The following is a 12,788-nucleotide window of genomic DNA, read 5'->3' on the forward strand; positions in this document are numbered from 1 at the left end:
AAAGTCTTTCACAATTTTTCCTGACGTCCATCCCACTTCCACCATCATAGTCATCTTAAAGCAAAGATTATTCTTAATCACAAAATCAGGCTGTCTTTAGTTGGCCTGATTATTTACATAGGTGCAGCAAGTGTGTTAATTTACCAAACAGACCTCCTTAAAAATACTTTGCAAATTTAGAGGACTGAACAACTATTGCAGCCATAAATTTATTTTCTGTCTCGAAGTTTTCCTATTGAACGTCAGGTTAGCCTTTCAAAAGCCTCTATTATTTGCTTTCCCAAGGCTAGGAAATGAAGCCCAAGAAACTCTCTCCACCAGATTTCTCCTGCAGTCCCTATAAATTTGAGAAAATTTTGAGGTCCTGTTCCCTGGCCTGCCAGGAAGTGGCCTTCCTAATACCTGTAAGGCTGGGCCCTGTAAGCTAGGTGCCAGACCAGTTTCCCTGGGAGGGCTTTGTCAACACTGGTGACATAAGTACAGCCAAGCTTTGGCCCTTAAATGGCCAAAATGGTTTGCATGCCATACATGGTTAAATGAGCATCCTTTTTAAATATTACACTTCGCATAAGGCCTTGGTTATACAATCAATGTATCCATTTATATCCTGGTAAAAAAGGAAAGAAGATCCTTATTGAATCTAGTAAGAGTTTCTCAATTCTGGGAGAGCCAGTGAAAATCAGATATTTAAACATTTTCGGTTTACAGAAGCAGAATCTACTAAATTGTGGGTTACACATGAGTTATCATTTAAGAAGAAAGAGAAACAGCTTCCTTTTATATCCAGAAAATAGATGTTAAAACAACATCAATAATACTCCAAACAAATAGCCAAAATAAATTTTCCCTCATTAGTTTCATTTAATCCTATACAGTTAATTCTTGTCCTGGTAGATCTTGGGTCAAGAGTCTCATGAAGCTGTCTAACCTAATAGAGTCCTGGAAATCCTGACTCAGTCCACTGGGGTGGTTTGAGAGTTGTCCAAGTAATGTCAGCGTGGCTTTGAAGTGTTAATAGTTTGAAGAATTACAAGTCAATTGTACCTCAATAAAAAAATATGTGTTTAAAAAAATAGCTTGAAGAACCTGGTTCAGTCCTTTCTCCAGGAGGCTGTGAGACGGTCCTTCTTAGTTGAAGACGCAAACTCTGACCTTTAGCTTATAGTAGAAGCTTCAAGCAAGCATCTTAATAAAAGAAAAACTACCTGTAGAGACAGAGCCTTCAAATGGCTGTGGTTGGTTTATTATTGAGAACTTTCAAATGTGAAAGGTCTGATGAGGGTTCATAAGAATAGGCAACTGACAAGAAAATTTGGATGTTCCTATGGCATGCAAAACAAAGGTAATAAAGCCACTGTAAAAAATTAGAGAAAATGTCTCTAAGGATAGTGATGAAGCCTATTTTCCAAGACATCCAGAAAAGTTACATCTGATTTGTAAAAATGAATAAACATAATTTTTATATAGAGAGAGTCTTGAATATAATGTATGATAATACCGAGATATTATATCTATATAATGCCATTATATAGATATTATATATATATATAAAATATATATATATTATGCAATGAATGGACCAGCTTTAAACCAAGAATAGCAAGTAAAAAGATTCAGTAAGTCTGAAATAGGGCCCAGATGTCTGTATTTTTTACAGACTGCATAGGGAAGACTGACATAATTCCCCACTAAAAATTTACTGGTCTAGAAGTTGGTAAATTCAAATTAAAAGCAAGGCTGTGGCCAAGTCAACATTTTGCATAATGTCTGAATTATGACTGATAACACTATACTGCTGTTGTCTAATATGATGAGGCCAAGTACCACCAAGACTCTGATATATGAAAACATGTCATGAACAGTAAGGGCATTGACAAATCTCCAACTTGCCATAAACCATATAATTTCTGAAATATTTATCATATTTTACCAATATAAATTTAACCTAAGGAAGGCTGAGCTTCTCTTCTGATTGCATAACTCTTCCCATGAAATTTACAATAGTAAATAGACCAAATGAACCTAATTATTTCAAGCACTTCTCTTTTTATAAGGCGAAAGAACAGATCTTTGTGATTATTTTTCAGGGGCCCTCTGGGGAATCTCAAAGATACTTTAGGTGTAAAAGATATCCTGCAAGTTTTATATATCCTGAAATTTTATATATTTATTTATAATTAGGATCTGATTTGGGGAAAGCAAAAATCAAGAGGTTATTAGAGGAGATTTGGATACTTGGTTAAAAGAGGATCATGGGTGCCTGAGAAAGAATTCTTGGTTACCTATTTAGTCAAAGTGAAAATAAAACACTTAAAAATAGATATGGAAAGTAACATCTTGGAAAGAACCTCTTTCATAAGCATGGAACCTTTGTAAATGAGCACATTCATTAACATGACCAAAAGATATAGCCTTTCTATAGAATATAAAAATAAGAAGCAAAAGTATATACATTTAAAATTATGCTCAAGTAGCCAGTGTTTGAGTATTTCCTCTTACTTAAAAATTATTTTGTTATCTAATGATTATCCATTAAATAACTCACTTTAATATCAGTCCAAGGTTTTAAGTTATCTAAAGAGCTTGCAAATTATTTTCAATCTGAGATATTATAAAACATAATTAGGGGGCAGAGTCAAGATGGTGGCGTAAGCAGACTCGGAACTCACCTCCTCCCGTGGACACAGCCAATTTACAACTACTTGTGGAAAAATTACCCCTGAGACAGAACTGAAAACTGGATAAGAGGAACTCCTGCAACAACGGACAATCCTAACTGGGGTGGAAGAGGCAGAGACTCCCTTCTGGAGAGGAAAAACGCCGCCTTCACAAGCCGCCAGCGTCACGGCCGCCAGGAGCAGCTCACAGGTACGCAGCCCTCCCTGGAGGCGCGGGGCCCTGAGCCGGGGAGCGCCCCCGCTGTGGGCATTTTGTGGACCCAGCACAATCGAGACCAGCAGCATAATATCTGACTTTGCCTGCTACTAAAACACTGGGGAGTACCCCTAGAAAACCCGGTTCACAAAGAAACTAAAACCGGCTCTTAAAGGGCCCGTGCGCAAACTCACCCGTTTCAGAAAGCATCCTAAAATCACCAGAAAGAAAGGTGCACAGTGCTGTGGTGAAAAGAGACTCACCTAATAGGCCCTGAGTGCATCTCGGTGAGGGGTGAGACCTCTCCAGGGGCTGGGACATTGGCGGCGGCCATTGTTGTGGCCTGGTGTGGGCGTGCTGACACAGACACCATTGGAGTTCTCCCTGAGGCCTGCTAGCCCAGGGTCTGCCCCACCTGCTAGAGCACCGATTTAATCCAGCTCAGCCAGGGCAGGCAGCCCACCCTAGAGACTGGCCCCACCCAACAACAAGCCCTCAGGCAACTTGTGGGCCTGCATAGATTGGTGACTGGATTCTCTACAGCCTGGGAACTGAGCCGACTTGAGCGGGGCAGGGTGTGCACAAGGAGCGGGTGGAGAGTGTGGGGCGATGGTGGAGTGTGTGGGGCTCCCGCCGTGGAGAGACTGGGTCCACTTGGGGAGGTCGGGGTGCTCACACGGGGCAGGACTGTGTTGACTGTGTGTGTGGACCTGTGGGTGGCAGGGTTTGTCAGCTGCAGAAGACTTGTGCTTCTCAAAGACTCACATAGGAGGTTTACCCCACCTTCCAAAGCCTGAAACGATTGGGTGCTCCTTTGCCTGAGGCCAGTCCCACCCAGCTGCAATCCTCAGAGAGCTGACAAGAGACCTAATAGGCTAGAGGCTTACAGCAATTGTAAGGCCCTGAGCCTAACAACCTGCCACGGTGGGGGCCTACTCACTTAAAAGAAATACTGCAACACAAATGTGGTATTAGAACTTGCAGCCAACTGTGCTGGGGCTCCCCACACGTGATAAAGAGACTGAAGGGCCCACAACAACTACAAGCAGCAGAGCATTACAACAGCTGGCCAGGAGCATAACTCAGCCTACCTGGGCGCCTACAGGGAGAACAAACAGGCCACAACAGAAGGACACACGTAGCCCACATAGGGGTCACCCCCTGGAACATCAAGAACTGAGGGAAGCACACTGGAAGCCTCCTAATGCATCACTTACATAAGGTCACCTATCCAAGAGCAGGAGACGTAGCTGACCTACCTAATACGTGGAGACACAAGCACAGGGAAAGAGGCAAAATGAGGAGGCAAAAGAATACATTCCAAGTAAGGGAACAGGACAAAACCCCAGAAAAGGAACTAAGTGAAACAGAAATGAGCAACCTACCCGACAGAGAGTTCAAACTAAGAGTGTTAAGGATGCTCACTGATCTGGGGAGAAGAATAGATGAACTCAGTGAGAATGTCAACAAGAAATGGAAGATATAAAAAAGAACCAATCAGAAATGAAGAATACAATACTGGAAATGAAAAATTCATTAGAGGGACTCAAAAGCAGAGTAGAGGATACAGAAGAACGGATCTGTGAGCTGGACGAAAGACTAGAAGAAATTACCCAAGGTGAACAGGTAAAAGAGAAAAGAATTAAAAAGAGTGAGGACAGTCTAAGGGACCTCTGGGACAACATCAAGCGCACTAACATCTGTGTTATAGGTGTCCCGGAAGGAGAAGAGCGAGACAAGGGGGCAGAGAATCTATTTCAAGAAATAATAGATGAAAACATCCCTAACCTAAGGAAGGAAACAGATATCCAGGTACAGGAAGCACAGAGAGCCCCAAACAAGCTAAACCCAAAGAGGCCCACACCAAGATACATCATAATCAAAATGTCCAGAATTAAAGATAAAGAGAGAATCCTAAAAGCCGCAAGAGAATGTCAAGTTACATACAAAGGAAACCCCATAAGGCTATCAGCTGACTTCTCAGCAGAAACCTTACAGGCTAGAAGAGAATGGCATGATATATTTAAAGTGCTAAAAGGAAAAAACTTACAGCCAAGAATACTCTACCCAGCAAGGTTATCATTCAAAATGGAAGGAGAGATCAAAATTTTCCCAGATAAGCAAAAATTAAAGGAGTTTGTCACCAAGAAACCAGTGCTACAAGAAATGTTAAAGGGACTGATTTAAGGGGAAAAGAGAAGACCACAAATAGGAAAAATTATCCATTTCCATGATTAGAACGTATTGGATACAAATGCACAAAAAAGAGGTTAGATATGATATCAAAAACATAAAAGGAGGGAGGAGGGGAGTTAAGAGTACAGCTTTCAGACAGAGGTCAAACTAAAGTGACCATCAATTCTGTATAGAAGAAGAAAGGAACAGAGAAGGACTACTAAAACACTGAGAAAAAAAAAAAAAAAGTTGAAAAATGGCAGTAAGTACATACTTATCAATAGCTACTTTAAACGTCAGTGGATTAAATGCTCCAATTAAAAGGCATAGGGTGGCTGACTGGATAAAAAAACAAAACCCATATATATGCTGCATACAAGAGACACACTTCAGACCTAAAGACACTCACAAACTGAAAGTGAAGGGATGGAAAAAGATACTCCACACAAATGGCAATGAAAAGAAAGCTGGGGTAGCAGTACTCATATCAGACAAAATAGACTTTAAAACAAAAACTGTAGGGCCGGCCCTGTGGCTTGGTGGTTAAGTGCGCGCGCTGCGATGCTGGCGGCCCGGGTTCGGATCCCGGGTGCGCATCGAGGCACCACTTCTCTGTCCATCCTGAGGCCGAGTCCCACATACAGCAACTAGAAGGGTGTGCAGCTATGACATACAACTATCTACTGGGGCTTTGGGGGCAAAAAATAAAATAAATAAAAAAAAAAAATCTTTAAAACAAAAACTGTAAAAAGAGACAAAGAAGGGCATTACATAATGATCAAGGGAACAATCCAACAAGAGGATATAACACTTGTAAATATCTACGCACCCAATGTAGGTGCACCTAAATATATAAAGCAATATTAACAGACATAAAAACAGAAATAGACAGTAACACAATAATAGTAGGGGACTTTAACACTCCACTTACACCAACGGATAGATCATCCAAACAGAAGGTCAATAAGGAAACATTGGCCTTAAACGACACACTAGAACAGATGGACCTAGTAGATATATACAGAGCATTCCATCCAAAAACCGAAGAATACACGTTCTTTTCAAATGTACATGGAACATTCTCCAGGATTGATCACATATTGGGCTACAAAACAAGTCTCCATAAATTTAAGAAGATTGACATAATACCAAGCATCTTTTCTTTTTTTTTTAATATATTATTTATTTATTTTTTCCCCCAAAGCCCCAGTAGATAGTTGTATGTCAGCTGCACATCCTTCTAGTTGCTGTATGTGGGACGCGGCCTCAGCATGGCTGGAGAAGCGGTGCGTCGGTGCGCACCTGGGATCTGAACCCGGGCCGCCAGCAGCGGAGCGCGAGCACTTAACCGCTAAGCCACGGGGCTGGCCCCCAAGCATCTTTTGTGACCACAACGGTATGAAACTAGAAATCAACTATAGGAAGAAATTCAGAAAAGCCACAAATACGTGGAGATTAAACAAAATGCTACTGAACAATGACTGGGTTAACGAAGAAATCAAAGAAGAAATCAAAAAATACCTGGAGACAAATGAAAATGAAAATACGACATGCCAGAATTTATGGGATACAGCAAAAGCGGTTCTAAGAGGGAAGTTTATAGCGATACAGGCCTATCTCAACAAACAAGAAAAATCTCAAATAAACAATCTAACAATGCACCTAAAGGAACTGGAAAAAGAAGAACAAACCAAGCCCACAATCAGTAGAAGAACGGAAATAATAAAAATCAGAGCAGAAATAAATGAAATAGAGACCAAAAAAAAATAGAAAAAATTAATAAAACCAAGAGCTGGTTCTTTGAAAAGGTCAACAAAATTGACAAATCTTTAGCTAGACTCACCAAGAAAAAAAGAGAGAAGGCACAAATAAGTAAAATCAGAAATGAAAGAGGAGAGGTTACAACAGACACCTCGGAAATACAAAAGATTATAAGAGAATACTATGAAAAGCTATATGCCAAGCAATTCGACAATCTGGAAGAAATGCATAAATTCTTAGAATCATACAACCTTCCAAAACTGGATCAAGAAGAAGTAGAGAATTTGAATAGACCAATCACCAGTAAGGAGATCGAAACAGTAATCACAAACCTCCCCAAAAATAAAAGTCCAGGACCAGACGGCTTCCCTGGTAAATTCTACCAAACATTCAAAGAAGACTTAATACCTATCCTTCTCAAACTCTTCCAAAAAATTGAGGAGGGGGGAAAGCTCCCTAACTCATTCTACGAAGCTAACATTACCCTGATACCAAAACCAGACAAGGACAACACAAAAAAAGAAAATTACAGGCCAATGTCACTGATGAACATGGATGCAAAAATCCTCAACAAAATACTAGCAAATCACATACAACAATATGTTAAAAAGATTATACACCATGATCAAGTGGGATTTATTCCAGGGATGCAGGGATGGTTTAACATTCGCAAATCATCAACGTAATACACCACATTAATAAAATGAGGAATAAAAATCACATGATCATCTCAATAGATGCAGAGAAAGCATGTGACAAGATACAGCATCCATTTATGATAAAAACTCTGAATAAAATGGGTATAGAAGGAAAGTATCTCAACATAATAAAGACCATATATGAGAAACCCACAGCTAATATCATCCTCAATGGTGAAAAACTGAAAGCCATCCCTTTAAGAACAGGAACCAGACAAGGATGCCCACTGTCACCACTCCTATTTAACATAGTACTGGAAGTCCTAGCCAGAGCAATCAGGCAAGAGAAAGAAATAAAAGGGATCCAAATTGGAAAGGAAGAAGTGAAACTGTCACTATTTGCAGATGACATGATTTTATATATAGAAAACCCTAAAGAATCCACCAGAAAACTTTTAGAAGTAATAAACGAATATGGTAAAGTTGCAGGATACAAAATCAACATACAAAAATCAGTTGCATTTCTGTACACTAACAACGAAGTAGCAGAAAGAGAAATTAAGAATACCATCCCATTTACAATTGCAACAAAAAGAATAAAATACCTAGGAATAAACTTAACCAAAGAGGTGAAAGATCTGTACACCGAAAACTATAAAACATTTCTGAAAGAAATTGAAGAAGACACAAAGAAATGGAAAGATATTCCGTGCTCTTGGATTGGAAGAATTAACATAGTTAAGATGTCCATACTTCCTAAAGCCATCTATAGATTCAATGCAATCCCTATCAAAGTTACAACAACATTTTTCACAGAAATAGAACAAAGAATCCTAAAATTTATATGGAACAACAAAAGACCCCGAATAGCTAAAGGAATCCTGAGAAAAAAGACCAAAGCTGGAGGTATCACACTCCCTGATTTCAAAATATACTACAAAGCTATAGTAACCAAAACAGCACGGTACTGGCACAAAAACAGACACACAGATCAATGGAATAGAATCGAAAGCCCAGAAATAAACCCACACATCTATGGACAGCTAATCTTTGACAAAGGAGCCAAGAACATACAATGGGGAAAAGAAAGTCTCTTCAACAAATGGTGTTGGGAGAACTGGACAGCCATATGCAAAAAAATGAAAGTAGACCCTTACCTTACACCATACACAAAAATTAACTCCAAATGGATTAAAGACTTTAATGTAAGACCTGAAACTGTGAAACTTCTAGAAGAAAACATAGGCAGTATGCTCTTCGACATCGGTCTTAGCAACATCTTTTCAAACACCACATCTCACCGGGCAAGAGAAACAATAGAAAAAATAAACAAATGGGACTACATCAAACTAAAAAGCTTCTGCATAGCAAAGGAAACCATCAACAAAACGAAAAGACAACCTAACAATTGGGAGAAGATATTTGCAAACCATACTTCTGATAAGGGCTTAATCTCCAAAATATATAAAGAACTCATGCATCTCAACAACAAAAAAACTGCCAACCCAATTAAAAAATGGGCAAAAGACCTGAACAGACATTTCTCCAAAGAAGATATACAGATGTCCAACAGACACATGAAAAGATGTTCAAAATCACTAACTATCAGGGAAATGCAAATCAAAACTACAATGAGATATCACCTCACGCCCGTCAGAATGGCTATAATTAACAAGACAGGAAACAACATGTGTTGGAGAGGATGTGGAGAGGAGGGAACTCTCATACACTGCTGGTGGGAGTGCAAACTGGTGCAGCCACTATGGAAAACAGTATGGAGATTCCTCAAAAAATCAAGGATAGAACTACCACATGATCCAGCTATTCCGCTGCTGGGTATTTATCCAAAGAACTTGAAAACACCAATTTGTAAAGGTACATGCAGCCCTGTGTTCATTGCAGCGTTATTCACAATAGCCAAGACTTGGAAGCAACCTAAGTGCCCATCAAGGGACGAATGGATAAAGAAGATGTGCTATATATACACAATGGAATACTACTCAGCCATAAGAAACGATGAAATCCAGCCATTTGTGACAACATGGATGGACATTGAGGGTATAATGCAAAGTGAAATAAGTCAGAGGGAGAAGGTCAAATACCGTATGATTTCCTTCATTAAGTAGTAGATAATAACAACAATAAACAAACACATAGGGACAGAGATTGGATTGGTGGTTACCAGAGGGGAAGGGGGGAGGGAGGAGGGTGAAAGGGATAATTCAGTACATGTGTGTGGTGATGGGTTGTAATTAGTATTTGGGTGGTGAACGTGATGTAATCTATGCAGAAATAGAAGTACAATGATGTACACCTGAAATTTTTACGTCATAAACCAATGTTACTGCAATAAACAAAAAATTAAAAAAAAAAACAAAGTTTAAATAAAAATTTGTCAGAATAATGATTCCATTTTTTTGAACACAAATTTACACTTTTTATAGTTTTTAACATTATGTATGAGTAATAATGGCTTATTTGATTAGTAAATCTGTATAAATTTAGGAAAAACAAATCCCAGTAGAATAAGATGTATGTATTGTTATGTAACACTGATAAATCTGAGAAGATATAGCTGGTTTTTTTTTTTTTTTTTTTTTTTGCTGAGGAAGATTCGCCCTGAGCTAACGTCTGTTGCGGATCTTCCTCTTTTTGCTTGAGGAAGATTTGCCCTGAGCTAACATCTGTGCCAATCTTCCTCTATTTTGTAGTGAGTTGCCGCCACAGCATGGCCACTGATAAGTGGTGTAGGTCCATGCCTGGGAATTGAACCTGGGCCACCGAAGTGAAGTGTGCCGAACGTAACCACTAGGCCATGGGGCTGGCCCCTGGTTTTTTTTGGGAAGGGAAAGATTTACCCTGAGCTAACATCTGTTGCCAATCTTCCTCTCTTTTTTTTTTTTCCTCCCCAAAGCCCTAGTACATAGTTGTATGTATACTAGTTGTAAATCCTTCTAGTTCTTCCATGTGAGTCACCGCCACAGCATGGCTACTGACAGACAAGTGGTGTGGTTCCATGCCTGTGGAACCAAACCCGGGCCACTGAAGCAGAGTGTGCCAAATTTTAACCACTAGACCTTCAGGGCTGGCTTAAGATATAGCTGTTTTTATTAAGCCAAAATTATTAAACTTTTCTTTTTTGCCAAAGACATACCTTAATTACATAAACTTATATTCTTAAGACTTCTGAGTTTGTTCTTGTAAGAATAGTTTTCTTAAGTACAGCACATTTAAAGTACTAGATGTTTGGGCCGGCCCTGTGGCTTGGTGGTTAAGTGCGCGCGCTGCGATGCTGGCGGCCCGGGTTCGGATCCCGGGTGCGCATCGAGGCACCACTTCTCTGTCCATCCTGAGGCCGAGTCCCACATACAGCAGCTAGAAGGGTGTGCAGCTATGACATACAACTATCTACTGGGGCTTTGGGGGCAAAAAATAAAATAAATAAAATCTTTAAAAAAAAAAAAAAAAAAAAAAAAAAAAAAAAAATAAAGTACTAGATGTTAAATTTCCTTATTTTTTGAAAATGGCAGAAACATTTTACTTAAGTGCTTATTTATCTCTACCAGCCATCAGACAGAGTTCCTTTAAGAGTCTTTATAAATAATTTATTAATACCCTCTGGAAATAGGAAAATATACCCAATAACACAACAAGAGGTAAAGGCTGTTCTAAATTACAGACACCTAGATACCAAAAGTGCTTATAGTTTCAGAGCAGTAAACATAGAAACACAAAATCTCACTGGTCCAGATGTCCAAGAGCTGTTCTTTTTATCAAAGGGCGGTAATAAGTTGTATTCCACTGGACACTATCGATTTGTATCAGTATGAACAAGAATCATTTGTGTTATTACCAGTTTTCTACAACTTACAGAGTTTTAAAACAGCTCAAAGACAATAAAAGGTGGAGAACACCTGGATAATCTTTTTTGCCGATCTCAAAGCCTTTCATAATTTTTTCCTGACAAAGGCAAGAGGAAAATATTCATAATACAAAGTTACACAAAACAAACAAAAAACTTAGCTATATGTATAATATGACTCTAATTTTATAAACATATCTTTGCAGGTTTCAAATAACTTAAGGCTTTTATAAAGAATCTTTTGTGCAGAAGAGAATTCCTTTACTAACTATAAAACTTTATTATTAACTAAAGCACATCCCCTGAAGACCTCCACTGGGCTATGCTTCATTAGCCTGGTTTGAATTACATAACTCTATATATGTGAAAATAATTTAGAAAATTAAATTTAAGTAGATCCTGATAGCTTTTCATTAATCCATCTTCCTATCTTTAATTACTCTGAATTATATTTTTAAATTATTATTATTATTATTTGATATTTCCTTCACATATTTGTGAAAAGAGAATGGTGAAACTGGATGATCACAGGAAACATTTTTACCCAAATTGTGAGTACTTGCAAAAAGCCTAGAGAGGAATGCCTCCTGATGCTTGAATTAATGGCTTTAATCAGCCTCTGGTGACTCTCTGGCTTCACTTTTCAGTCAGATGCTATTGCTGCCTACCTGTCATAAAAAGGGAAGTAGGTTGTTAAAGAGAAGATCTAAAAATCCTAAGTATTTATTGAGACCTTTTCCCTTTCTAATTAAGAATAGAAAACAGGGTACCTTGGAGAGAAGAGAGAGCTATTTAGGAGCAGGAAACTTAGAATAGTTCAAACCTAGATGTTTGAATTCACAGAATGTTTGTAGACTGTTCCCTACAAATGGACATTGTCTCTTGCATAGAAAAATCCTAGTTTAAACCCAATTAATCGAACATATTTGAGACCTTTTAGAAAAAAATCTATTTTCAAAATAGAAGTGGGGAGGGATATATTTTAACAAACAAAAACACTGTTACTATTTATTTAGCAATCCAATAGTGTAAATAGTTTCTTGGGTTCTGTTGCTGAGCACATTTTTAGTAAGGACTAGAACAAATAGACGAGGAATTGGGAAACCTAACAATGAGAAGAGGAAAGACTTCCCGGGGAAAAAAACAAAAAGAAAGAATGCAGTTTAAACTTGCCCTAAGCTTGGGGGACTTATTATCCCAGATTAGATAAGCAGTTGTATTTGTCTTCAATCAGATCAATCAATTTTTTTTTCAGATTGATGATGACCCAGAATTTTTGAGTTCACCAGGTAGAGAAACCAACCAACACATTCGTATTATCTACTCTTCAAGTGTTTTGAAAAAAGAGTGTGAGAAATCAAAAGGTGTCAGGAAATTCTTATTTCCATTTCATCATGCCAATCCTAACAACAAAAAAGGTATGTAATGTATATTTCTTAAAGCGACATAAGAAAAGATACATTTCTTTATGAGACAAA

General features: G+C 38.5%; 1 protein-coding gene across 3 annotated transcripts in view; it reads left to right on the top strand.

Annotated features, from left to right (window-relative positions):
- The window catches only part of C17H12orf56 (chromosome 17 C12orf56 homolog), a 96,186-nt gene that overhangs the window by 30,344 nt on the left and 53,054 nt on the right, over positions 1–12,788 (top strand). For all 3 annotated transcript variants that reach the window (XR_015554914.1, XM_014786760.2, XM_087442084.1), the window contains exon 2: positions 12,566–12,728. Coding sequence is in view for 2 of the 3 variants with exons in the window: in XM_014786760.2 (XP_014642246.2) it covers positions 12,566–12,728 (163 nt within the window). In the remaining variant the exon portion in view is untranslated. The remainder of the gene's footprint in view (positions 1–12,565; positions 12,729–12,788) is intronic.

Source organism: Ceratotherium simum, chromosome 17 (genome assembly GCF_057802395.1).
Source record: "Ceratotherium simum simum isolate JZ-2026a chromosome 17, ASM5780239v1, whole genome shotgun sequence".
Classification (NCBI taxonomy): Eukaryota; Metazoa; Chordata; class Mammalia; order Perissodactyla; family Rhinocerotidae; genus Ceratotherium; species Ceratotherium simum.